This window comes from Colletotrichum phormii, assembly GCF_030913505.1.
Source record: "Colletotrichum phormii strain CBS 102054 chromosome Unknown BDP81scaffold_22, whole genome shotgun sequence".
NCBI lineage: Eukaryota > Fungi > Ascomycota > Sordariomycetes > Glomerellales > Glomerellaceae > Colletotrichum > Colletotrichum phormii.
Window position 1 is genome coordinate 12,057 of NW_026851464.1, and position 26,801 is coordinate 38,857.

Below are 26,801 nucleotides of genomic sequence, written 5' to 3' on the forward strand. Positions count from 1 at the left end.
CGGCAAGCCCTTGAGAATAGCACTAAGGCCACGAAGGAAATCGGCGACCCTCCTCGCGGCGGCGGCCCGGTGGCCAACGTGGGTTCGGAAGGAAAGCGTACGATCGAACCAGACGCCTAGCCAGCGCACAGCTTTCGTTGGAGCTACGGGCGTAATTGTAAGCCCAGTAGCATAGATAGCAGGCCATTCGCTTGGCCTATTCTTGCGGTGTTTACGCGTAAAGTGTACCGCTTCACACTTAGCTGGATCAAAGGTAACTTTGTTTTCAGCACCCCATTTAAGCATAGAGCTGACTTCGCTACCTAGTATCCGAGCGTTCTCTTCTAGCGTAGGAGAGATCACGAGGAGTCCTATATCATCGGCATACCCGAAGCGGCACCTAGGGTTATCTAGGAGCGCGTCTGCTAGGTAGAGGATATAGAGGACTGGGGACGCAGGGGAGCCCTGTGGGAGGCCGCAGCGTAGGGGAAAGCCCTCCGAGAGTCTCTTGTCCATTCTGATAATAGCCGCGCGTTGGGTCATAAAGGACCTTACAAAGCGGATAAATACCTCTGGCCAGCCCTGTTGGCGAAGCCGGAGTATAAGTCTATTTCGAAGTGTGGCGTCAAAGGCCCCCTTAGCGTCCATTGTGACTATCGTCGCAGTGAGGCCGCTTTCTAGTGCTTCCTCTATATCGTGCGCTGCACAGGAGGTCAGGTCGACAGCACTCCGGCCGGGGAGTGCGCCAAATTGTTGCGGGTTAACAACCGTATTATGCACTATACGGTATGCGGTGCGCAGCGCAAAGATGCGCTCAAGGCCCTTGCCTAGGCACGAGAGGAGCGAGATAGGCCTATACGAGCTGGGGTCAGAGAGCTTCCGCTTACTAGCCTTCCGAATGATCACTATTTCCGCTTGTTTGAAAGGGGTGGGGTGGTGACCGCAGGTGAGGCAGGCCTCGAACAGGGCTCTGACAGGCTCTTGAATGTGTCCCCAGACGGCAGCTAACAATTTCGTAGTGATTTTGTCCGACCCTGGAGACGTGCTCCGCGTGAGCGTGTACTGTGTGGCCTCAGCTAAGGTAACCGTGGTCCGCCAGGGTAGGATCTGGCGCGCAACAAACGGTACCGAGTCTGGGTCTTCTATATCGTCGTCTGGGGTGAAGCGTTCTAGCAGTACGCGCCGGAAGGCATTCATCTTACCCGGGATATCCGCTATCCTTTCGCCATTAACCTCCAGGGGAGGTTCTTTGATGGCCAGGTTGGAGTTGCGCCACTTGGTGATTGAGAATAGGGCTTCCGCGGACTCTGCGGCAGCTATCTTCTCCGCCCAGTAGGCGCGCTTAGCACTTTTCGAAGTGCTAAGCCATTCTAGTTGTGCTTCTCGTGCGCGGTTACAGTACGAGCAGCTTGGGCACCCAGAGGAGGGACAGCCGGTCCGTTGGCGGCGTCTGGCCTCAAGATGCCCAGCACGTGCTTCAGCGCATTCTGGCGTCCACCAGGGTGCTCCGCGGCCATGTTGGCCTCCTTCAGTGCTTGTGGCATCTAAAGCCGCCCTCAGGGTGCCGACAATAGTGACGGCAGCTTCGTCTAGCTGCTCTGGCGTGGCCTGTCTTGAGACGGTGGGGAGCGGCCCCTGACTCACCAGTTCAGCGAAGCGTTCGAGTAGGTGTTGCGGTACCCGTGATCGGCTCCAGAGATCCGGCTTAGGGAGCTGGGGGCAAGGTAGCGTGGTGAGAATGGCCTCATGGTCAGAGCCAGCGTGCAATTGCTCGCACACTTCAGCTCGGGCCAGCGGGATGTTAGAGAAGGATAGGTCAATCACGTGGCCTGTCCCATTCTTATTCTCGCGTGTCACTTTTCCAGCTTCTCCAATATAGGTGAGTCCATGATTCTGTGCCCATTGGGAAATAGAAGTGCCAGCTCTTTCTGACTGAATTCCAGGCTCCCAGGTCTCATGGCGGGAGTTGAAGTCCCCGGCAATTAGAGAATGCTCCGGGGGTGAGTAGTTGAGTAGCGCGGTAGTTGTTGGGTTATGGGCCCTCTCGCCAGGCCGGTAGACATTAACTATGGTATACCCACGTACTTGGATCCATAGTATGTCTCTGGTTGGCGTTAGGCGTAGTTGCTGCGCTTCCAGGTGTTTGCGGACGTAAGTAAGTACCCGTGGCCGGGTGTCAGCATCGTGCCAGTGGTCCACGGGGCTGAAAACGTCGTATCCTGGGTGCGTGTTAAGCTTAGCTTGCTTTTTCTCCATCGTCCAGGGCTCCTGGGCAAGTATGATATCGATATCATGCTCCCAGCAGGCCTGGAGAAGGTTGGTGTTCGCCGCAGACCCCCTATTAATATTGCACTGGGCAACTAACAGATTTGGCTCAGGGTCTACGGTCTGGGAGGCACTAGGCCTCTTCTTCATCCAATTGCGAGAACGCGGCATGATTCTGGACGTTGTAGTTAACTGTCTTGGACTTCACTGCCCTCATTCTGGCGCCTAGGGGCGTTCGGATAGGGGAGACAGTGCCGTCTTCGTTCTGCGTTAAGGTAAAGCGTGGTGGCCTAGCAGGTGACTTGGCGCCGTTCAGCCATGCTGGGCCGCGATGCCCCGCACTTTGACGGGCGAGAAAAGCATTATAGGGGTCTGGGTAGGCTCGCCTGGCACTGGGGCATCGTCTGCCTCGCCCATGTCCAAGTCTGCTTCGCTCCCGGCTGTAGACGAGCTGGAAGTGATAGACTGGGCAGGTTCTGGGTTGACTGTGATGGTGCCAGCGGTACTAGGGCGCTGGGGCTCTGGCTCTGATGGAGGAGGTGGAGGAGGTGGAGGATAGGGAGAGGAGGTACCGCGGTCCTCTGATCCGTGGGCCTGGGCCCGTCTGATCCTCTGAAGCTGGCGCTTAGTGGGGGGGACGATTCGTCCTTCTTTCAGCGCCGGCTTGGCCGGGCAGTTCTTATGTGTGGCCGGGTATGGGCCATAGCAGTTGGCACACTTGGCTGGCTTGGGGCATTGGATGCCACTGGTCGTACAGTCGGTCTGGCCGCACTGAACGCAGCGGGGGGACCGAGTGCAGTAATATCCGTTGTGGTATGCGAGGCAGCCATCAATATGCTGGTTGACTGGCTTCTGGCGCTGTGGGAGGAGCCGCGGGCGGCCGGAACACCCAAATAGGCGGAACTCACCGGAGACCTCGCAGTCAAAGGAGATAATAAGCGTTTGGGTGTTGGAAACATAGTCAGGGCCAGGCCTGGCGACGTGCCAAGCCCGGGGGGCGAAGCCGGTCTGGGCCTTGATTTCTTCGGCAATGACGCTTCCAGCCTCCGTTTCTTGGAGCTCTGGTAGGTCACGGGTGTCGAGGCAGGCCCGCGAAACCTTAACTGGGCAGCGGGGGACGAGATAGGTCTGCCATTTCAGGGGCAGGTCGATGCTATCAGCGTTGAGACAGCGCTGTAGTTGTTGTTTATTTTGGAGGAGCTTTTGCTTAACTTCCTCCGAGCTGGGGCGTATGGAGAGGCCTGTGGCGGTGTGTTTGACGTCCGCAATGTCTGACAGGGGCAGGCCGAGGTCCTGCGAGATGGCCTGTCTGAGTGAGAAGGAGTTGTGTAGTCGGGTTTTCGGGAGCCGTTCGGTTCCGACGCGGGCTAGGAGCCGGAGATCCGGGCCCGAGGCTGCTTGGCGTGGGCCACTTATGGGCCGGGGCATATCTGCTGATCGGCCCTGGGCGGCCGTACTAGCGTAGGTCATACGTGTCCCTTCGGGTCTGGGTCGGCCCGGACCTGGGGAGAGGTAGGAGGTGAAGCTCTGGATAACAGACCGCGCGAACGGCTTCAGCTCCTCGTTGCAGGAGGTGACGATGTTATCCAGCGCAGCGGCGAGGAGACGGTGTACTGCGTCGTACTTGGATTGGGCCGCGTTGGCGCGTTGTAGTGCCGCGGCGGCAGTGGTGGTGGGTGCTTCGCTTCCCTGCGAGGCACGAGGACGGGTTGGGAGGGGCGCCATTGGGCGCTGCGTCGGCGCGCGTGGGCGCGAAGGAGTCAAGAAAGGGTCCGTTGGCGAGCTGACGGCATGGTGAGAGCCTGCCAGGCCTTTCTGAGGTCGCGCAGGCAGCGCGCCCGCGTCTGGCTGCGAGGCCATCGCGGGCGACGAATTGGTGGTTTTGGGTGCAGAAAGTGGTGTTAGTGGGTGGGTGTAGGCCCAGGCAAGACACTAACAGTGGGTGTCTCACTCGGGTGATGCGTGCGGGAAGTGCTGCAAAGTCTCCATGATGGGATCTTGCTGCGTATAGCCTTCCTAGTAAGTACCGAGGGAGGCGGAGTTCGGGCGGCTTGGGGTGAAGAATTATCTCGAGGTCGGCATATTGCCGAGGGCATTGGGACAGCCATTTTCTGGCAAAGGTTTGGAAGGCAGCTGCTTTAGCTTGCCTTTCTAGGTGCGCTAATGAGGGCTATAGTTATGATTTTGGGATTAGTTTGCAGGCTTCGTTGGCTAGAGCATCCGCTTCTTCATTTCCTGGTACTCCCGTGTGTCCAGGGCACCACCAAACATAAACCCTGCCGGGGGTTGTCCAGCTCTCTCTTTGTCTCCGAGTCCAGGAGGAAGAGAGCCTATTGAAGGCCCTAAATCTAGCCTGGCTGCTTCCTGTGCTCTGGGAGTATAGTCTAGCCGCGACTGCGAGGTTGTCGAGGTAGATGTGGACGTTATCTGCCATACGAGCCGTAGGAGCCCGGGTGGCTTCCATCAGGCCGTGATACGTAGCATGTACCTCCGCGTCATACACCTCAGTTTAGGAGCCGAGTGGTTCGGATCCGCGGAAGATCTGCCGTGTAGCTTGGTACCCTACCCAGCCTGCTCCGGCGGAGGTGCTGCTGCCGTCCGATATCTGGGACCCCGTTAGTGTAGATAACAATGTCCCGCTTGGAGAAAGTTGCCATCCTGCCTGCAAAGGAGAGGGCCTGTTCTTCTTTGGTCTTATTAGGTTCGTAGCCGACCCTGGCGAGGGCTGTCTGCCAGTCCGCTAGTTGCTCCCAAGGGGGGAGTTCTATCGGATCGATGTATTCGGTATTTTTGCTTACGAGGCTTGCCATTCGTCGTAGCCGTGAGTCTGGTCCTGATTTGTCCCTGAGTCTCGTTCGGAGAGGGTGTCGCTCGTCCAGACGATGGATTCTGGTGGACGCTGTGTGGAGCTTCGCGTCCAGTATCACCTCTGCTGGGGGTAGAGCCGCCTCGCGCTGTAGGATCGATACAGGCGTAGTTCTGTATACGGGGACCATCGCTCTGATGGCTTTGGTTTGCGTCGCGTCCAGTTAGTGTAGCAGACTACCAACCCCGTTTGAGATAGTACGTCCATTCTTTATCCGGCTCTTGCCGGGCCACCATGCTTCAGATGCATAGTACTGAGTGGGTAATACACAAGAGGTAATCGCTCGACGAAGTAAGTACGCAGGCGCGCCCCAGACAGTGTTCCCTAGTCCCCGTAGTCCATTGACTACTTAGCATGCTTTTGCAGAGAGGTTTCCTACGTGACTCTTGAATGTGAGTTTACGGTCGAAGTGAACGCCGAGCCAGCGTAGAGAAGAGCCTTCTTTGATATCCTGAACTATATAATACCTCCCATCCGGCAAACCTACTGTGATTAATAGGTTTCCGTCTTTTCGTCTCTTAGTGAAGTGGATCAGTTTGGACTTATCGAGGTCAAAAGTGATTCCTTCCGTCGCGCCCTATCCTAAGGTTTCTTTCTATTCCTTGGTTAGGATGTCACAGTTGTTCTCTAGTGATGTTGAGCTTACCAAGATAGCGACGTCATCGGCGTAGCCGAAACGAGATCGCTTCCTTCCTAGGTGAGCTATGCCTAGCTTGAAAAGAGGTTCAATATAGAGCATGAATAGAATGGGAGACACGGGTGAGCCTTGTGGTAGTCCGTATTCGCGACCGAAGACGTCTCCTACCTCCCCATCAAGCCTTATTCTTGCTCTCCTTCCGGTAACAAAACTTGAGACCCAGCGTACGAGGTTCTCCGGCCATCCTTGTTCGCAGAGGCGTCGGACCAGTCGTCCTGGGAGCACGGCGTCGAAAGCCCCTTTTATATCGAGCGTAAGTATAGAGGTAACCAGGCCTCTTTGCCAGGCGCACTCGATGTCGTGGATGGCCGCTGCGATGAGGTCGCTGCAAGAGCGAAGAGGGAGTGCTCCAAACTGTTGATCGTGCAGAACACGATATTTAACTGCGATCCAGGTAAGTCGTCTGGCGATGAGTCTCTCCAAGCCTTTTCCGAGGACGGCCAAGAGCGCAATTGGCCTATAGGAGCGCGGGAGTGTCTTGTCTCTTTTTCCTGGTTTTGCTAGGATCACGAGAGTTGCTTCTTTAAAACAAGTAGGATGCCAACCCTCGCGTATACACCCGCTATAAAGTGAGAGGACAATATCCTCAATAACTGGCCATGCTATTTTCAAAGTAGTCGTAGTGATTCCGTCGGTCCCAGGAGTCGTGTTTCCCGCGGTGAGAACCGAAGACCGTACCTCGTCCTTCGTAACCTGCGGGAAAGGAAGCGTAGCTTGCCTTTGTAGGACTGGGCTTTCTGTTGGTATGTCCTCGGAGATTGCAGCGTTTCTAAGGAGGATGCGGGTAAATAAGTCGCGCTTCTCTTTTGGTTGTGAGACAAGCGTGTCTTGGTTGTCTACATCTCGGAGTGGCGGGGTCTGAAAGGATCCTGTGGCTTTGTGCCAACCGACCATTTCAAATATGTCTTTGCTTGAGGAGGCTGAGGAGATCTTATCTTTCCAAAAGGCATCCTTGGAGCGTTTAAACTCGTAGAGGAAGTCCTGTTTTAGAGCTTCGACCTCCTCTTCTTCCCATTGGCAGTTCACTCCGGCTGCGCGGAGTCTTGCTAACATCGCTCGCTTACTCGCATAGGCTCGGTGTTTACGTGTGCAGCTCTCGCTCCAGTATGGTCTCCCTGTACCTTTCCCGAGCGTGCGCTTTGTGGAAGCCGTGAGTGCTTTAATAAGACAGTCCGTAAGCTGTTGTGCTAGGAGATCTAAAGACTGTGGGTCTTGGATGTTGCTTGCAGTGCGGCATATGGGTTGTAAGTTGCGTTTAATGATGCCGAGGAAAAGCTCCTCGTCTATCGTGTCGAGCCGAAACCTTCCCGGGGTCTGGCTGGGTGAATCGATCAGGGCCAAGGGGACCCGGGTAAGCAGAGATTCGTGATCTGATGTCGTATGTAGTGACGTTTCTATGCTGGTAGAAGCCCCATGGAGGTTGCTGGACGCCCAGCATAAATCTAGGGTATTGCCGCCTTTATACGTAGGTTCACCTATAGGTGACATTAGGACAAGGCTAGCGGCTTCTGCCCATTCTACTAGGTTTTCAGCGTCCGGGGAACTCGTGGCCTCGGGCTGCCACGTCTAATGGTGTAAGTTAAAATCCCCCGCAATCAGTACTCGATCCTCAGGTTTGGGCTGCCAGGCCGCTAGGATGTTCCTGAGAGCCTGGCCAGGTCGCAGAGAGCCACGAGGGGCAACACCGACAATGAGAGTTGTCGTGATGGCTTCAACCATCTGTGGCCTCACTACCCGTCACGTGACCTCGGTTACATAATCACCGAGGCCCACACTCGCTCGCATCACCTATTTCAGAGCGAGCTTCGTACCTATTCTCTACTTTCAATGGAAAACCGTTCTCTATCAAACATCTCGATGCCCACATTGTGACCACACGACAAGAGTCTAGTGACAGATGATATGCCGACTCTCTATTATGTCTTGGCACGCAACCTGCTGTTTTAGCGCAACTTATCTGGTGTAATGGACGTGGAATAGAAGTCGTCTGTGACCTTACCCGACGGCCCGACACCCTTTCGCTCCCACCGGTGAAAGTACATGTGATGATAAGCCCTTTGCCCGGCTATGGCCCCATGTAGTTGTGCGCCTGAAAAAATGCCTCGGAAACTCAGCCACTAACCTATCTGGCTGACACCGAAGCCAACTTCAATGGTTCGCAAAACCAACAATTGCACTTTGCCTCGCTGGAGCCTGGAGAGCACACGGCCCTGCTGACATAGACCAAAGTGCGAGAATTGAAGTGTGCACCCTCTTGGTATAACTCGCGAAGCCTTCACCAGACAACAGATTCTCCAGCCTGGAAACTTGTATTTGTATTTGTCGCAGCGCCACACGTGGCGCTGCCGGTTACTGCCGTACGATACCGCTTTCCACAAGCCGATTACCCGTCTTGTACGGTATATAGATAGGACCCTCATACGGGTCTTCCACTTAGAGGAATCAAGCCACTTTCTACCATACAAGTCTTCCACTTGCTACCTCGCTTTGTGATAGTATTCTGAATAGCCCGTCGTTGCTTTACATGGATGACACCAATATCCGATCTTGGGCATCGAGGCTCAAGAGCTACATCCCGGCGTTCGGCAGACAAGAGAAAATGTCCAACCCTGGCCAGTTTGTCGCGACCGACAAAATAATGAATCGATATGCAAACAAGAAGGTTTTGCAAAAAAGTTCTTAAGCTTCAAGTTTCCCAAGGACACGATCAAGATGAAAGTAAGATGTCGCCGAGTTCACGAGTCCTGTCGCTTTAAGACAATTTACTGACTACTGGTTTAGGCAACAAAAGCCGACTGCGTTGAGGTTCAGCTTCCTCGGAAGTTGACCCCGGTGAGTCCAGATGTCAATCTCTTGCATGGGATTTCGTTCTCATTGCATCATCATCTAACCCGTAACTAGGAGGAAATGGAGAAAGTTCATGCTGCTCTCAAGAAGGCCAAAGATGAGGATTCTGAAGAAGAAGAGGAATAAAGTTTGCCTTGACGCTGGTGGAAATGGACATCGGGCGCTTTGCCCATCAGCTTGGGCATGACATGATGGTACTGAGTTGAGATGCCCTGTTGGTCATACAGTAGTCAGCGAAAAGGGCTTAATCCTTTTTACAAATCTCTGATCTCTTTCCGCACGGACATCCAAAGTTCTTGGCGCTTACACAGTACGATTTGTTATCTTATCATTTGAAGTATATCCAATAGCTTAAACAGGCTGGCCCCATTTGCAGCTCTTTTTGGCTTTTATTTGCAGAAAATCCACTTGTGCAGAGAACCCGCTATAATGCACGTAGTACAGGAGATTACGATTCATAGATGCTAGTATGGGGGAAAGGCGGGACTTGGCTCAGTAATGGTTATTATGGCTCTACTATAATTAGCACGTAACATAGTCTGAAGTATGTTTAGCCCCCCTTTAGATGTCCCTTCAATGTCCTCCATTTGGCTTTCAGCCCTCGTCCTGGCTTCTGTACGCGAAGCGAAACATCTATCTCCTGTATAACAAGCTGTGATAAACGGATTTTCTCAGATAAATGTTTATATCGCTCGTTCTGTGACCCTAGTACAGATAAGAAGCCGTTCTGTGCCTTTAGGTAGTATAACATAGCTTTGCTATTCTCGCCAAGCATCTCGAACAAAGAGCCGAGATTTTGAAGTGCGTTCAAGGCAGGAATATAGGTCTTTATGGTGTCTGCTCCAAATGCCTTCTCGTAGCCTTGAAGAGCCCGTTCGTACATGGCCTCGGCCTCTTTGAGTCGGCCCTGGTCCGAGTAGAGGAGGCCTAGATTGTTGACCGTGTCGAGTGTTGACGTGTGGTCTGGTCCCCATGCCTTCTCGTAGCCTTGAAGAGCCCGTTCGTACATGGCCTCGGCCTCTTTGAGTCGGCCCTGGTTCTTGTAGAGGTTGCCTAGATTGTTGACCGTGTCGAGTGTTGACGTGTGGTCTGGTCCTAGTGCCTTTTCAGAGCCTTGAAGAGCCCGTTCGTACATGGCCTCGGCCTCTTTGAGTCGGCCCTGGTCCGAGTAGAGGAGGCCTAGATTGTTGACCGTCGAGAATGTTGACGTGTGGTCTGGTCCCCATGCCTTCTCGTAGCCTTGAAGAGCCCGTTCGTACATGGCCTCGGCCTCTTTGAGTCGGCCCTGGTTCTTGTAGAGGTTGCCTAGATTGTTGACCGTGTCGAGTGTTGACGTGTGGTCTGGCCCTAGTGCCTTCTCCTTGCCTTGAAGAGCCCGCTCGTACATGGCCTCGGCCTCTTTGAGTCGGCCCTGGTCCGAGTAGAGGATGCCTAGTTCGTGAAACATCCATGCATCTTTTTCCTCCGCCGCATCTGTCGCTATCTTTGTGATGCATCGGTCTGAATGTTGTAAAAGTCGTCTTTGTACTATCCAATACTCTTGCTGCTCGTTGCTTGGGACATGAGATGCTATACACCTCAATGCTGTCCAAGCCATCTCCTCGTCGACTCCCGTGTTCAGCACGTGTATCATCCACGCATGGACACATCCATGCACACTGTATCCTCGGGACTCTCCCTCAGTCTCTTTTGTAATAAGGTCCGCCTCTACTAGTCCATGTTCGCAAAGAAGTCTCATTGTTATGTTAAAGATCAAGTTGTCTTTCGTTATGTCTTGTAGCCAAACCGGCCCCTCTGAACCCACATCCTGCAACAGTTCGTACCATAGGTCCTCGTTATCGAAGTATGCCCAAAGTCGAAGGAGGGTAGCTGCACCTCTGCTTTGCTGCTGAATAAGGTTGAATGAGATACCCCACGTCGAATACAACGCTTGATCGTAATCCAGAAGTTGTGGACTCTCTCTCTGTAATCGCAGCCATGATTCGTCGTACAGCCGGAGATACTCAGCGCAGCTCGTCGACACTTGGTTGAGGTACGCTCCAGCCGTCGACAGGGCAAGCGGAAGGCCGTCAAGTCGCCGCGCAAGCGTATAAGCATCAGGATCTATTTTGATGAATTAGCCCCACCTACGCTGCTCGTTCGAAATACTTACTCTGGCTCAGATGGGCACGATTGGATGTTGACTCCAGTATAGCCAAGCTGTCATTGACGTCGCCTAGCTTACTCAGCCGGATCAACTGCCCGAGTTTCACTGTTGCGGATCGGGTTGTGATGATGATGGCGCCGTGGTCGGTTTCAGGGAAGTACGGACGGATATCGTACGCCTTTGAATATGCTGCCTCCGGTTGGCTTGTGTTGCCAGATGCAGTCCCACCCTGCTCCGCAATAGATTGGGCACTTTGACCCGCACCGCCGCGGCGATCAAATCTGACATCGTCCTAGTTATCGTAGACAACGAGCCAGCGGTCGTTCCTCGCTTCACCCAGCCATCGCTTAACTGCTTCCGTCGTCTCGTCAAGGTCCTGATTTACCATGACATTCTATACATATGCCACAGTCGGGTATTCCCGCAAGATTCGCTGCGCCGCTTATTATAAGCTTTGCTTCAATAATGTCTCGTCCCTTGCGTTCAGCCAAAGCATGGCCGAGTAGTCGCTACGATACCGCTTCGTATACTCTATCGACAACTAAGTTTTTCCCATACCACCTAGACCCTGCAGCACGGCGGTGCGGCGCTCACCCGTCCATTTCAGCGCCTCATGCAGACATCCAAGTTCGTCGTCTCTACCAACGAAGCGACTCACCCCTACAACGCCTAACAAAACAGGGGCAAGCATATACATAGCAGGAGTAGGGTCGGCTAAATTAACATCAGTCAGCATGCGTTAGCAGCAGCTAAGGGCTTAGGATTTGGTCACGTACAGATTGTCCTAGGAATCCTACAAACGTAGCGCTCCATCAGCGCCTTTATCGCTGAGGCCGCCATTGCAGCGGCGAAGTCCTGCCACAACTTATTTTTGTAACTGTCGGCGTAGTCACATACCCCCTTAACAATAATACACGGGATCTCCTCCCAAACGCCCGCCCCCTCCATCTCAAAGGCGATAATATTATGCTCTTAAGCAACCCTGTCCCGGTGTTCGCCTAATTTCATCACCGTATCACCTGAGCCGATGCGCCCAATATATATTCGCAACTCGAACATCGTAGACTCCAGTCGTGTCCTTACTACTTAATGTGCGACATCGCATCCAAGCTCGTCGCACGACGCTTTGATCGCTTCGTCACACGCAGTAGATTCGCTACAACCACAGCCTAGCTGATCTCGGTGTCTATGAAGATAATCCGGCTCGAAAAGTGAGTCCTCTTCGGCCGCAGGACGGTCATAGCAGATTCGGTCTTATGTATCAATGGCCATCTATTAGACTTGGTTAAGGACTTTGGTAATCCGGCGCTGTAAGTCGTTCCGGCCATATTACGTCTCGTAGGTGGCGAGAAAAGAACGGACGTCTTTGTTGAGTCGGCTCAGGTTGTCTTCAACACCGTCTTTCCTACGAAACTTACCAGGGTACTATCGGCCTAGGTCATACTACATAATGCTTTTACCAATCACCACATCCCCGAGCAGTAGTTCATGATCGGTGCCCGGGCTAGGCACTCCCCCACAGATCCCAGTCAAGAAGGCCATCTCTAACCCAACATATATAGATCGGAGCCGGACTACCTCGTTGGCTGCGGTGACCTTTCCCATGTTGGGGAGAAGGACCAAAACAACATCATGGACTCCAATCCGCCCCAGCAGGTGATTATTGTGTTGCCTGAGCGCAGGTCCGCACCCATCTCTATCGTTGTTCCATATCTCATCGAAAGCCAGGATGGCAGCATCGTATTCGCGGGCTAGTGCACATATTATAGCGATACGGAAGTCTTCGAGACGGCGTGGTTGAGGGTACTTGGTCATCGCCGTAAGTTATTGAATGCAAGTGAATATCACGCCTCGTTAGGGTCGGGGTGCGTCATATCATGTTGTCGTCAAACTTTGTTATCGCGCAAACGCGTTCATGCTCTGCTGTCGAGAGCTGGGAACTTGGAGGTCGGAGATTATCTTTCTCCTTGCTGACGGAAAGGAGGGGTTGACATCCTAATCGACAGCCTTATGCGGCGCAGCAGCGCGGCATATCGCTGACAAATCAACCTCATGACCTATGACTGCCCAGTGTGTAGAAGACTTCATTACGTGCACTGAGCTTAAATAATAACAATTCTCAGGAAGTGACGGTTGACAGTAGCTATCAGGTAAAATCGGTGATGGTCTTATAATATGGAAAGGTCTGTGTTGGTCTCCCTATCACAGGGTAGTTGGTTCGAACCTATGGGCTCTGTGGGTGACGAAGGGTCAATTCCTGTATATTGATTGATTCTGCGTAACCGTGTAAGAGGGAGATTCCAACCGGAGGTTGGAGGGGTAGTTGAGGTCTAATTGAGGGTCGGGCTGGCCCTTGCGCTGCCTCCTGACTCGCAGTCGAATTGGAATTCCAATCCGACAGTCTGCGGTTATAGGGGCCGAGGCATTGGGTAACGTTAAATGGGTAAGCCATAGAAAGGGATGGACAGCGCAAAATACTCCCAGCCATAAGAACATTCATCCGTTGTTAAAGCGCGCTACTCTGCTTTGGCCTTAGTTCAAGTGAACGAAAATAGCAGAATCGATTCTACAACAGAGGGCATTGTATTCGCATCGAATCTTCTAGAAGCTAAGCTTGGATAAATCCCCGAACCACGATTTACCGTTAACCATTCTCCCGTCTATAACATATATCTTCCTGCCCGCCATAGAGCCTAATCTTACAGCCTCGCAGCATTTCTTTATCCGTGATATAATTCTTAATAGGTCGCTCAGTAATGCCTAGATGGCTCGCTTCGTCGGGTGCTGCATCGTAATTTATCAAACATCTAGATGGCTGATATTGGCGGAGATGTTTCTATCCTGAATGTGCTCCAAACTTGGATGAAGGGCCTCGTCGGCTTAGCACGATCCACAGGACAAAGGCCGTTTTCTACTTTAATAATCTAGGCCAGGGCCAGGTCATCCGAAGTGGGCTGGTCGGCAAAATCAGACCCTAGCCTGATGACAAGGGAGCCAATTTAAGCTCCTGTCGTGCACGGACCCAGTTGGCAAGAGACCCATATGGCTGGGGACACCTGCCAGAAGATATGGATGTTGCTGATTCCACGATCCAGTAATCCAGACTCACAACTGGCGCAAGATTTTGAGTATGGTCAGGCCAGGTAGAAGTCAAGTAAGCCATCGGACGGGTCACGTGACATCAAGCAGTTCGCCACTTTGCGGAGTGAATTAATCGTTTGGGTCTCTATTAGGCCGAGCAGCTCTTTTGTACTTTCTATTTGTTAGTTATTCACTTTGAATTTTTATCCTAATTTCATAGTGGAATCTCTAAAACCCTGGGGACCATGTAGATTGTATTTATGTGTAAGACCGGGGAAAAAAGCACCAAGTGAAAATAAGCAGGCCATAAGCAATTGAAGCAGCAGAAGCAAACATTGAGCAGCAAATAATGTTGTGCATAATCTATTTTCCAAACACTTGGATCAGGTGGGGCGAAAGCTGTCAGCAAGGCCTCCACAGTGGGTCGGTACAGCAGTGTGAGATCAAACTGTGTTGGTGCCAAGAAGACAGACGTCCGTGCGGAAAGAGATTAGAGAGTTGTGAAAGGGATGAAGCCCTTTTCGCTAGCTACTGTACCATCGATGAGTGGTGCCTATGCACGGCGCCTCTTCCCAACATGCACCAGGAGCAGCTACATAGACGTTCGTGAAACTGAAATACAAGATATTTGTCCAGGGCGACACCAAATGACCACCCACCCGGGGACCAAAAAAAAAAAAGCGAACACTTTGGACCAAGCAGTACAACCATCCTATCCTCCACCTCAATTTCTACTACCTCCTCAATATTAACCATAATTTAAGAAATAATATTAAAAATATAGGAAATATTAAAGCTCTCAATAAGGACTTTAGAGTTTTTTATATATTTAATTAATAAGAATTTACTGAAAAAAGTGCTGTTCTATGTGGCGGCTTGTTAGGTGTGCGCTTTATTTTGGTACCCGGGTGCCACCTTTACCATCTTCCAAAAAGAAACAGGCATGCAGCGCGTTCTACTTACTACTTTCTCACACTTGCCGCGTTCAAGAGTGAAGCGGGGATTTCCAATCCTTGAGTGCCACGTCTTTGCCATATTATCTCGCATATCCAAGGTTGGGGTGCTGCAGCATCCGGTCTTCCACATTGCATCTGCAGGCTTTTTAGAACCACCATGGAAGACCTTGATTCATTCGTCCATGAACGCGCCAGTCGGATGGAGGCTTCGAGTCTCAACTCCCTACCTTACTCTTTGAAGCTCTGTTTCCAAGCCTGCAGGGTATCTCGAACCTCATTCGAGGCTGCTCGCGCACTGCCGTCGATGAGCAGCATTCTTGACTGGACGAGACTAAGAAATCTCTCCAAGTCCTCTGTGCATCGTGCATGGTTGCGGAGATGTTGGAATTGCTCACACCAAACTTCCATCAGCATCACAAAATTAGGCAGAATCGTGGGTCATTTGATGTTTAAGCACTCACCGAAATAACCGAGGGCTTCAGATCTGCGACAATGGTCCGAGGAACACTTCTTGGCCACCACCATGCCCCTCGTTGCACCCTCTTTTTGAAGAATGTATCTTCCAGTACCGGAGGAAACTCTGGGTCGACATCGATCTCGTCTGTCTCTAGAAGGCGGCTTTCGCGGAAGCACTCGACTCCACCCCACCCCTCTATCGCCCAGGTGATGAAGTCGAGAAAAAGGCATCCCAAGCACCATATGTCGAACGGCTCATCCACTGTGGATCCCTCAAGGTCTCTTTCGGGCGGCCGGTATGTCTTTGTCTCGGCCTTCTGCTTCGGACGAATCGAGGAGCTCCGATCAAAAGGTTTAGATAGACCAAAGTCTGTCAGCTTCAATTCGTATGAGACCTTGCCGCCCTGGGACTTTCGGAAGCAGACAAAATTCTCTGGCTTGATATCGAGATGAAGCTGCGCCTCGGAAGAACGCCCCCCTTCTCGGGAATCATAGCCATGTACCGTGACTAAGGCGTCGGCTATGTAGTAGCATTGGTCCATCATCCATTGAACTGAGTACCACGGCGGGTAATGCTCAGTGGAATCATGATATAAGTCATGGTTTTCCCATAGGTCAAAGAGACTGCCGCCGTCAGCCCAAGGGAACAGGAGATAAAATCGATTTCGGTGTGTGAAGGCAGAGAGCAGCGGTGTTATGCGGCGATGGGTTGTCCTTTGGTTGGCAGCAATCTCATCCATAAACGAAATTTTGGCAGCCTCGATCGTGTGCCCCTTGTCGATGATCTTCAAAGCGAAATAATCTACCAGTGGTTCGGCTTGCTAGCACACGAGAAGTCATTAGTACATATGGCGCGAGTGCTGATCGACCGACCTGCTAACTTGCATGTAATAAGTCGTGATGATCTCGGTGAATCTTCATCTTTTGCACAAACGAAACTTGGCCATCAAGTATCTCCCCTTGCATATTGATCTCTGACCACCGCAAGGTGGTTTCATCATGCAATGTATGGTAAGGCTGCTCGTTAGGATTTGTGCCCGATTTACTAAAGTACTGAGACCTCATATGCCATTGCAGCTGGTGGAATAGCTCCTCGTCATGTGCGTCTAGGGCTTGCAGGGCTTCCCGAAGAGCCTCAGCAGCCCGAGAAAAGTAGGTTGGCGAAGTCGGATTGCTACATAGCCAAGCTCCATCAGAAATATGAACCGGAGATTGGTAAATTTACAATACTAGTTCCTGTTTACCGAGTAAGAATAATGTTGCGAAGATTATTCTTAGTCCCGTACACAGATTATCGTCACAGAGACATCGTTTTTGCTCGCTGGGAGTAATAAAACGTGCAACATCGGCGACTTTAGTCTCGTCGGAAGAAACAAATGTCCTTAAAAAGCTTGAGACATTTTCGTAGTTGAACTGGGACATCAAGCTGCCGCGTGGAACGAATCGATTGCGTTTATCGTTGAGATCTTGGCGTGAAGCACGTAAGAGGATGCAGGCGATGACATCCCTAGCTGTGCCGACATTGAATGAATGAGGCAGTAACCCAGTTCGATTCTCGAGGTCTGGACTCGTTATGGAGATCTGTAAGGTATTTCTTAGCGGCCAGTAATAATGTGAAAATCGGACAAGTGCAGAATGGTTGCTTTTAACCCGTAACAGGCAGCGCTATGCGCACGAAGCACGGCGGTGGATTATGTGCTATGGCTGCAGCGCGCATGCCTCTTTGTCGTAGTGCAACGTCTAGAAAATTGTCCAACGCATGCAGTGAGATAGCAACCCACCTGTTCAAGTCTTGAGGAAAGCTCCATGATAAGTTATGCCGCGAGGAAGTAGTTCGGTGTATTCATGAAGTCGAAGACACAGTACCGGTTCATTCGGGATTGGATGGGGTTGGGATGTGTAGATCAAAGTAGTGGTCATGATCCGCGAAAGAGTTGGACGTAGGCTTGTTTTTGATTCTTGAGTTAAGAAAATGCCGCAGGACTCAACAGTCCTTTGCTGCCTCCTCTAGCGCGGCATTGACATAGCCATCGCCATGCGTAGGCTGACAGACACAATTTCCTGCCAAAATGCAGATTCAAACGCGACAAACGTGATTCGAAGCTCGAGGCAGGCCCCAGAATTGGCGGCCGTAAACACCAAAGTCCATCGTTGATTTGTCCGAAGAATGAAACCGAGATTCTGGTTGGTCTAAGATAAGATTGGGAACATGTTGGAAGTCGCTTGCCTTCTATGGTGGGAGGATGCCGCATGCTTACATGGACCATCCACACCATAATCGCCGAGCCCTCAGCCTGCTGCACCACACCACTACCATCCTATCAAGCCCGGGTATACCGAACGTCAGGGTTGGTGCAGCGCAGCAAAAGTAGGAATGCAACAGATGCTGGAACTGTTGAACATGCAATCTGATTGAAAGCTCCGCATCTACCCGTAATGAAGGAAAAACAAAACGAATTATGAGAGGTCCTTCTTCTCCCTTGCAGGACAAAATTACTCGCTCAGTGAAACATAGTGACAGTCTGATACATGTAGGTGCCCGACGGGGAGTCGAGCTGGTATTACTTCAAGAGATCCTACAGTCGTCTTAAATCCCGTGAAGCATCCTCGTCATGTTTTTCTCAGTAACCCAACCATACTTCTGAGCACATCAAGTAAGACTTTGTTACGGTGGCTCCTCGAATCGACTATTTACACTCGCTTCAATGATGAACTACCTCACCGCCTTATTTTCATCCTCCCCAAAATCAACTTATCCTCGTCACGACAGTTTCAGCTACTCTCAACCATCCACTAGACAGAGCACTGGCTTTTCTTCAACAGCGACTTCGTCATCAGCATATAGCCGTAGTTATGGGCAACAAGAAATAGCCGGACGATTTATCAACAAGAGGAAGCTCCAGAAACTCTTGAAAGATCGATTTGGCAACGACTATCAACTGCATGTATGTGTCAGAGGAAAGCCTACGGCGACCCAATTTTCGCACAAGGGTGACGATAAAATTTCTAATCCTTTGCTTCTGTTACGACAGATGAGGTCAAACAATTACCGTCTATACGCAAGGAGACCGCTGAGCGAGGAAGAGATCTTAAGCTGTTGCCAATTAGACTTTCATTTGGAGTGTTTTGGCTTCATTCCCACTGCGAGGTTTCCGAAACCCATACTTCAATTTTCTTGATGACCCCCGGCACGAGAAGTGTTGGGATATCGAGTGATCATGAGAAAGGTTCGTCTGAAAGGCGCTATCGGCCGCACAAGCTGCCATTCCACCTACTTCCTCTTCAGAGGATTGGTGGACTTCATCCAACTCCGCCTTAGTCCCTACATCATAGACGCAGCACAATGTATGGTATTTCATTCCATCCCGGTCCGTAGCTTGCCATGCTGACGTGTACATCAACTAGAAGAACACCGTGTGGATTCAGTGCATGACGAGTCGCCGTCGGGACCCCAGGGTGTATGTGATGGAGAGCTTTCAGCGGCATCTGTTCCACGAGATATTCATGTCATTTAGCACGACACAATTTTGACCATTTTGCAAAGGATGGCGCGGAGAAGAGTCATCAAATGATAACGGCTGAATGTTTTTGTTCAACTCAATTAATCAGAATTTGAAAATAGCATCTGTTCCGAGCGATGCAACATACTAGTAGGAAAAGGTTACTAATCAGTAGCCTGGTGCCCCCTTGATACTGCCTGGGCCACAAGATCTATGGTGATGTTTCGGTATAGCGTCTCACCATTCTCACACTTGAAAGATTTACATAGACGTAAGTCGCAGTCTCTTTATGATTCTAAACGTCAGACTTCACGTTCACAGTCCCCAGGAACCATTTCCTCCACAAAGGAGGCCCGTGACCAGATATCCATGTTCATGAAATACCTCGAACACATGTCGGGTGCCATGACCCCAAACAAACTCTGTTTCCCGAGAAACCATCCACATGGCGTATGCCTCTGCATCATATCTTCTGTGAGCAGTGGAGTCTCGAAGTCGTCAGTCTCCTCTTCCAGCCATTTCAAGAGAGAAGATAACTGAAAGTGGTCAGAGATGTTGGGATCGAGATCAGTGACCTTACGGTATGAGTGTAGCTCTGTTTGGATCGCCGCCCATAGAGTGCCCAGGTTCTGGTTGATGGGGGCCATGTTCAAGTAGTCTCCGTGAGACCTATGGAAGGCACAGTAAACGTACGAAACGGGATCCTCATGACTATTTGGGTTCTCGCTCTCCCAAGTTTCGTCATGGCCGGGAAGCTGGCAGACGCTGACTCGGTTGCTAAACTTTCCGAAAGGGCTGTCTCCTTGCGGCGATGGCGTTGCGTGACGAAGAATCAGCACCAGGCACCTCCAGCCAACCTGACAAGAAGGTGTCCAGTCATCTATGATTTCTTGTGGGACCTCTTCTGCCAACTCCATTGCGGTCATGGGTCGATGACCACAACTTCCCTCATCTGGAGACGAGAACACGTCAAGCACTGATAGATCCGCTACTTGAGCAGGATCAGCTCCAAGTGCCAAAAGACAAACTAGACAAGCCAGTGCTCCAAACAGCGTTTCACCATTCTTGCCGTTCTCTGCCAAATGAAATGCAACGGCTACAAGAGTATGCAATGGCCCCAGCTGCATCTCGAGCCCACAGCTAGTACAACGCCGTCGGAAAAGGCCGCTGAAAGCGTTGATATCCGGCGCCGATGATGATAAGAAGATCGCCATTATGTTGTGACAAATAGCCTGCACAGAACTGTGACAAAATGCATGCTTCCACTGTGCAGGGACTCGAGGTTGTCCAGATGAATGAAGATGTCGTATAGCTGGTGAATCGGCATCCCAGTGGCCGCAAATGTCCTTCTCTTCGCCCGGGAAACGAGTACAATGAATAAAGCTTGTGCTCACGTCCACGGGTAGACAATCTGTGTGGGAACGCAAGACCGAAATCATGAGAGCGTCTAGTACAGTATGTCCATTGGAGTCAAGGTTTTTCAATGCGATCGGATACGAATAACTCAAAGCTTTCGTAAGGTAGCAAAGAACGAGGCAGCAGACATTGCCTCCGTCGACGAATGATGCTGCGAGATGATATGGGTGGATTTCTGCGAAATCGAGGTCGGGTTTGGACCCAGCTTCGTGCTGAAGCTTCCCGAGAAGGTCCAAATTGCCAGTCATTATCGCAAATGCCCATGAATCTAATGAAAGTTGCTTAGGTGACTTGGATATGACCTCCGCAATAACCTCGTTGCTGATCGGTACTTCATTCGGTGCAATGGCGCTAAATCGGCTTGATGTAAAGGCTTCCTGGATGGAACTCTGGTAGGACCGAGAAGTTTGAGAGGTAGGCCATTCGGTCTAAGACGGTTGATCCCCCAACTCAAAGGCAGCTTGCTCATTTGGTGGCGAAGGTGGTGTGAAGTCATCGTCTAAATCTACCGTGTCTTCGTGGTGGATTACCCAACGACAGAGATCTGTCGGTCGTGGATTCTCAGTTATAGGGGTTTCCTGTGGTGATAAAATAGAGACCCTTGCGAAAGGCGACATCGAATGCAAGGCGTCAGGTGTCCCAATGACGCCTGAGCCAGTTGTGACCTCTGAGATCAGTCCCGCTGTCCATTCTTGAGGGCCAACCCCCCAGAATTTGGCTGTCATGAAGCAGTGCATCCAGTAGTCATGAAGCCAGTCAGAGATGGTTCTTGGAGGCGGTCAGCACTCAAATTATCTTGAGGATATGAATGGTATTGCTACCTTCTGTCATTGTTGTTGCACCCGCCCAACCACTCTTCCCTGCGGCCCTGTAGAAGCAAGCTGGACCGGTCTAATAATGTCTTCCTCCGAATCAAAGCAGAGGTCGGAGTGAGAATGTCTGATATTTCACCCCGGCCAGCTGATGTGTCAGGGCTATTGACGTGAAGGTACTGCGGGGTTGGTGGGTTGTGGCTGAATGGAGAGGCGTGATTGTCCTGCCTCACAAGGGAAGCTCGGTACGCTGCGTATGGAAGGTTCCATTGCAATATTCTATAGTCCTGTTATACCCTGATTTGTCAAAGATTATGGTGAAAGGTGCCAGCTTACATGCCAGGCGTCAATGGCGGAGCAGAGTGGTGACAAATAGTGTCATTGATAAATCGCTTCACCTGCTTGCTGTCCACAGGCCTCATTATATCTCCTTGTCGAATCTCCACGTCAGAGACTCTCCCTCCCGGTCGATTACGTTTCCCTATAGCTGTGATCACAGCTGTCTTCTCTTCCTTCTTTGTATTTTTTCTGATGTTCCACTGGCCGAGGCGATAGCGATACTGGGCGGGCCTGTTTGTGGCGTGCGTTAGATGACAAGGTTATACAGGGGCTATTCTCGGGACAGAGGTTGACCACCGATGCATCAAAGCCATGATGCTTCTTCATGAACTCGGAAAGCTTGGGGAACGTGAGAGGTCAGCTTGTGGCTTCCCCCAAAAAGGCCTCGATGATGATCCTCTTGAGGGGCTCCCATCGTTGATCTTAAGGGATGTCATGGAACGTGGCCTGGGGGGCCGAGCCAAAGGTTCTCGGGGCATCCATCACTGCCACAAATAATTGAGGCAACAGTGATGATTGGCCCGCTAAATGTAGTCTGAATCGACTCTCGATTGCGGTTTCAGCAACTCAAGACGGATTCGAGAACGTGCTGGAAGAGGGGGGAGAGGCGTCCGATGCGTTCATGAACAGAGAAGAAAGAAAACGGGGGTGGAACTAATTTCAACCGAGATAAATAGAGAGAGTAAAGAAACTGCCGCCAGGGAACGGAAACCTGTGGTTTTATTGAATCGGCCCCGTAGTGGTTGCCTCGAGGTATAAGGCAACGGGTGCCTCGTTTCAGAGCATGGCGGTATGCAGCGAAAGCCAAGTTCAATCCCTTAATACCGCACTCCGTGTTGTGTAACTCACAAATGGCGAATCGCCAATCAGGGCCTCAGGAATGACGCTTCACTCTCGTAGTTTTTGTCGCCGAGCCTCTAGAGATTCCCAGACAAATCCAATCAAGAAGTATGAGTACGATAGCCACAGGTATCCACTCACGTTGGCTGGCAGTTGTGTCAGTGTCGTATGCTTAGCTGTCATGCTGTCCCTTTCTCAGCCTCCCACCCCTCCTAGCTCTGCCGACGCCCGTTCTTGTTAGACCTCACCAGCGAATAGCTTGCATACCGAGACTAGCGCGGTCCGTCCCTACAGGAGCTGGTCGGGACCAGTTTATGAACAAAAAGTGAGGATCCAATAGGACGGCAGTGTTACTTGCTTTGATACATCGCTCGCTCTCCTCATGACGACAGATGCACAAGTCCCTGATCACTCGTTCCGTGGTGGTCCTTGGGCCTGACGACGATGTAGTGACACCAACGACAAAAGGTGAGTGACCAATGACGTTCGATGTTGAAGGGAAAAATGGAGACTGAATCGACTTTGGACTTGGGATACTTAGTTATCGACGCAGGTCTGGGCTGGATTTGCCCTGGTTTGCTGCGCTGCCTGGCCCTTTCTTCGTTTGCCTGCGAGGTAAAGTGCGTACCTCAGTAGGGCGGTGCTGTCCGAATTCTGAACATAGGCAGACTTGATCGATGTTCGCATCTAAAGTTCCCAGAATGATAAATATCTTGCTCGCTCTCCACTGGTTTTCTTCCCATTTTATGCTTGTCACCGATTCATCCTCCCTCCTCGCAGCTTGACTGGTCTCAGCTTACACACGTTGTCAAATTTACAAATCTCGGATCAAATCCACGACTAATACCTTATTCGTAACCCAAACTTTCCATTCATCGAGCAATCCGAACTACAAAGCCATCTCGAAGTTATGGGATCTTCACGCAAGAGTAACCAGCCCGCGTGAGTTCTTGTCTCTGGCAGCTACCTGGTCTGACATACCATACTGACTGTGAACTTATAGCCCCGCCCCTTCCCCGGTCGACGACGAAACGTCGAGCACGACCGCCCGCTCCGGGTCGCCATCCAGATCTAATTCGAAGACGACAAAGAAGAATAAGACTGGTCATAAGAAGGGAAAGAAGAGCAGCAAGAATGAGCATATAGCCGAGGATTTGTCCTACATGGGGACACAGTTCACGTAATGGGTCGTTGGTTACGGAGGACGGAACATTGTACATTGAAGCGCGCAACTGTACTACGAAATGTTAGTAGCGCTTGCGAAATTGGGCCAAATCCACACCACTAGATTGAAGCTTCCCATTAGGCTAGACTGTGAGAATCCATCTAAAGCCTCCTCCAGTCCGTGGGGCAATACACAATAGCTTCTGCCACGTTGTGATACGATTGGGGAGGCTGATCCAAGCAAATATGATACGTTTGAAGCAGCCCTAAAATGTTGAAGCAGGCTTAGAAGCAAACGCCGAGTCTTTCCACTGTTGGTGGATTTCAGGTAAGTAAGGTACGCTGAGATGTTGCAAGCACAACGTCCGACGCGCAGGGGATGATTCCACTCCGACTCAATTGGCGTACCTTATTCGATAAGTGAACAATAACTCTTACATGTCCTAATTACTGAAGACCTGTTGTGATGACTACGGACTAGTACACGTACTGAGGCAAAGGACATTTTGAGTTTCTCTCGATCTGACATTTCGGCTTATTGTGTTAATTGATATGTGCCTCCTGCTTAGGGTTTGGTGCAGTTGCCTCAACAACCCCTCTGTATTCACCACCTCATGGATATATATATAGCCAAACTTGCCGACCGTGACCATGTGGCCATGTGCTAGGTAAGATGCAGAGATGCTGTTAGAGCCAAAGAATCTGCCACGTATTGAGGCTCAGAGACTATGCCCGACTGCGGGCGAATCCTGAAAAAGCAAGGACTCGAAAGGTATTGGTATCCCTATCACAGGGAAGTTGGTTCGAACCGTAGGGTCCTGGGGGTGACGAAGTATCAATATTCCTGTATTGATTGATTCTGCGTTGTGTGTAAAAGGGAGATTCCAACCGTAGGTTGGTTGGGTAGTCGCGGTCTAATTGAACCACCTCGAGGTGGCCCATGCTCTTGCCCTTATCCGCGGTCGAATTGGGCTTCCAATCCGACAAAAGGTTCGACGTGATTGCCAGATGGATAGTAAATTGAGGTTGGTTGCATATTTACGGCTTTCATCTCAAGGAGTGATGATTTGAACTATCTTAGCTTATTATAAGTCGTGCGTCTCAAAGTACGAAGTGAGGGTTATCTGCTTTGCTGGCAGAACGGACGGAGTGAAACCGGACGAACACATAGTCCAGATTTAGCCGTCAGGCTCAATGGGAACCGTCGTGGTGCGACTCATTAATAGAGTTTTGCCAAGTTGACATCGGGCTGATTACTTCGACATTCTCTTGTTCACCCGACGGACCAATGCTTAAAACAAATTACCACCGGCTTTTGTGGACATGGCAACAGCTAGAATGCATTTCTGGCAGAAACTGAGTCAGGACGCGAGTTCCACTTACACTTCATGGAAATTTATAGCCCGGAGGCTCACGAGGACAGATAAGTAATGCCTAAAAATTGATTATTATTCACGCCCAGTTCAATCTATCTGGCCATGGGTTTGCCATGTAACACATTCAAGGATACTCACAGTGCGACTCGTGCTGCAGGCTAGCTCCATTTTAGTTGCTACAATTGACAATTTGACTTGAGTCTTCGTCCAAATACTAAGCAAGTAAAATTGACCAATACGAGTTGACGATAGGTCTCTTGAAAATGCATATAACTCAACTCTTTCCTCTAGCAAGAACTACTTGAAAGACCTTCTCAACCACCACAATCATCTCACATCATCTTAGCCAACTGCGCCATCGATCCGATCACCAGCAACACAATCACCATAACTAAGATCAACCGTTCAAAATGAAGTTCACTATTTTCGTCACTGCCTTCGCTATCATCAGCGGCGTAGCTGTAAAGGTGATCCCAAGTCATTCTGCAACAGAAATTTGCTGTAAGACAGTTGGCATAGATACAAAGTTAATTCGTGATTTAGGACTGCTGCTGCAACGTTCTGCCAGCCAACGAGTGCGATTGCAAGGGCCCCTATGCCGACAACATCAACTGCGACGAGATCTGTCGCATCAGGAACAGCTTCAGCTGCTGAGCCAATTTAGATTTGAAACGGGCTGATACCAACCCAAACTCTGGATTGTCTGGGATAGACATTGGTTGAAGTGGAAGACGTGGGATGCTTTGTCAAACAGGGGGTTTGCGTATATCAGTGCCAATACACAATCTATTCATGCAGCAATCCCATTGTTGGATGTGCGACTATCACCCAGGAATTGGAAAGGATCTCGCAGTTGTGGGTTATTAACTCAGCCTACTTATATAGTATGGGTGGAGCTCAAGACTTGTGTTGAGGTGGATTCTTGCCATCAGATACCGTGACATCCGTCCGCCTTTCTCAGAATGAGCAAAAGCGAACATTTGATGCTGTAAGTATGTCGCCTGCGGATATGCAATGCGGACTCATGGAGTGGCTAGCCCTTGAGGTGTAGGGAACCAAAGGTACGGCGTAATTGCTCGCATGTATCAAGATCACACGACATATTGCCATCAGTCCCAAGTTAGCACGCTATGGACTAAACCATGTCCTCAAGAGTTTCTGCGCTTGCGATTTGATAGCCTCACAGTCTGGTAAGGTTAGTACCTAGACGAACAGCAGAGGACCGGCTGGAAGAGTGCACTGATTGAAGGAAGAAAGAAGGTCTGAACCGGAGGCCAACAAAAGAAAAAATGGATGGACGCAAGTTCCAGTTTTGATTAGTTTAATATGTCTACCCCGGACCCATTGGACGTATGGTAGTGCACTGGATCTTGGCGGGTAGCGACGTGATGTAAGTCAAACCCCCCACCTCCTGGCACCCCCCTGTTTCTGGCACCCACAAAAACGCGAAAATCCACCACAACCCAATGCCCACCCCCAACCTCCTTTTATCACAACATTTTCAATTCGCGTCCAAATGGGCTCATCTTTTGCACATACCTTCTTCTATATCTAATGCCTCAATATACCGAAGATCAGCTTCGTCAGGCTCTCGAGGACATCTCAAACGGCAAGAGTCAAAAGAGAGCCTCATTGGAGTATGGGATACCACGATCAACCCTCCAACTACGTCTCCAAGGTGGTCAGACTAGGAAAGTGGCTTTTGCTGACTGGCAGAGGCTGTCTCCTGACCAGGAGAGTAAGCTGGCACAATGGGTTCGCATTCAGGCTTCGCTGGGCCTCGCACCAACGCACCAACAGGTGAAGGAATTCGCAGAGCGAGTTCTGGCTGCTGCTGGGGATACCAAACCACTGGGAAAAGGCTGGATCTATGCCTTTGTGAGAAGGAACCCTATCATTAAGGTTCAGAGAAGTCGTTCTATCGATTCTAGACGCGTTAATGGGGCATCTACTGAGGTCATTAGGAACTGGTTTAAGTTCCTCGCTATCCCTGAGATCAAGGACATCAAACCAGCCAACAGATATAATATGGATGAGACTGGCATCCTCGAGGGTCAGGGA

General features: G+C 50.8%; 5 protein-coding genes across 5 annotated transcripts; 2 read left to right on the forward strand and 3 right to left on the reverse strand.

Annotated features, from left to right (window-relative positions):
• Window positions 1-9,505: 9,505 nt before the first annotated feature.
• Window positions 9,506-11,748, reverse strand: BDP81DRAFT_474599 (uncharacterized protein; the record flags this gene model as incomplete). The annotated part of the gene is made up of 6 exons (XM_060594695.1): window positions 9,506-9,535; window positions 10,040-10,757; window positions 10,807-11,092; window positions 11,459-11,514; window positions 11,577-11,655; window positions 11,698-11,748. Coding segments are annotated over 6 exons (1,218 nt in total), but the record flags the coding sequence as incomplete, so codon positions are not given.
• A 3,015-nt stretch (window positions 11,749-14,763) lies between these two features.
• On the reverse strand, window positions 14,764-16,300 carry BDP81DRAFT_101264 (kinase-like domain-containing protein). Its single transcript, XM_060581371.1, has 3 exons — window positions 16,179-16,300; window positions 15,299-16,114; window positions 14,764-15,227 (listed from the first exon to the last, which is right to left on the reverse strand). Exons 1-3 carry the CDS (start codon window positions 16,257-16,259, stop codon window positions 15,066-15,068), a joined length of 1,059 nt encoding a protein of 352 aa, XP_060440819.1. The 5' UTR covers window positions 16,260-16,300; the 3' UTR covers window positions 14,764-15,065.
• Window positions 16,301-17,919: 1,619 nt separating this feature from the next.
• On the forward strand, window positions 17,920-18,898 carry BDP81DRAFT_436546 (uncharacterized protein). The gene is made up of 3 exons (XM_060591140.1): window positions 17,920-18,238; window positions 18,326-18,638; window positions 18,699-18,898. The coding sequence occupies exons 1-2, from the start codon at window positions 17,999-18,001 to the stop codon at window positions 18,470-18,472; spliced, it is 387 nt and encodes a 128-aa protein (XP_060440820.1). The 5' UTR covers window positions 17,920-17,998; the 3' UTR covers window positions 18,473-18,638; window positions 18,699-18,898.
• A 1-nt stretch (window position 18,899) lies between these two features.
• BDP81DRAFT_499980 (uncharacterized protein) lies at window positions 18,900-21,875 on the reverse strand. The gene is made up of 4 exons (XM_060595499.1): window positions 21,358-21,875; window positions 21,031-21,300; window positions 20,719-20,977; window positions 18,900-20,637 (listed from the first exon to the last, which is right to left on the reverse strand). Exons 1-4 carry the CDS (start codon window positions 21,441-21,443, stop codon window positions 19,096-19,098), a joined length of 2,157 nt encoding a protein of 718 aa, XP_060440821.1. The 5' UTR covers window positions 21,444-21,875; the 3' UTR covers window positions 18,900-19,095.
• Window positions 21,657-21,875, forward strand: BDP81DRAFT_436550 (uncharacterized protein). The gene has a single exon (XM_060591141.1). It carries the CDS (start codon window positions 21,673-21,675, stop codon window positions 21,856-21,858), a length of 186 nt encoding a protein of 61 aa, XP_060440822.1. The 5' UTR covers window positions 21,657-21,672; the 3' UTR covers window positions 21,859-21,875.
• Window positions 21,876-26,801: the final 4,926 nt, after the last annotated feature.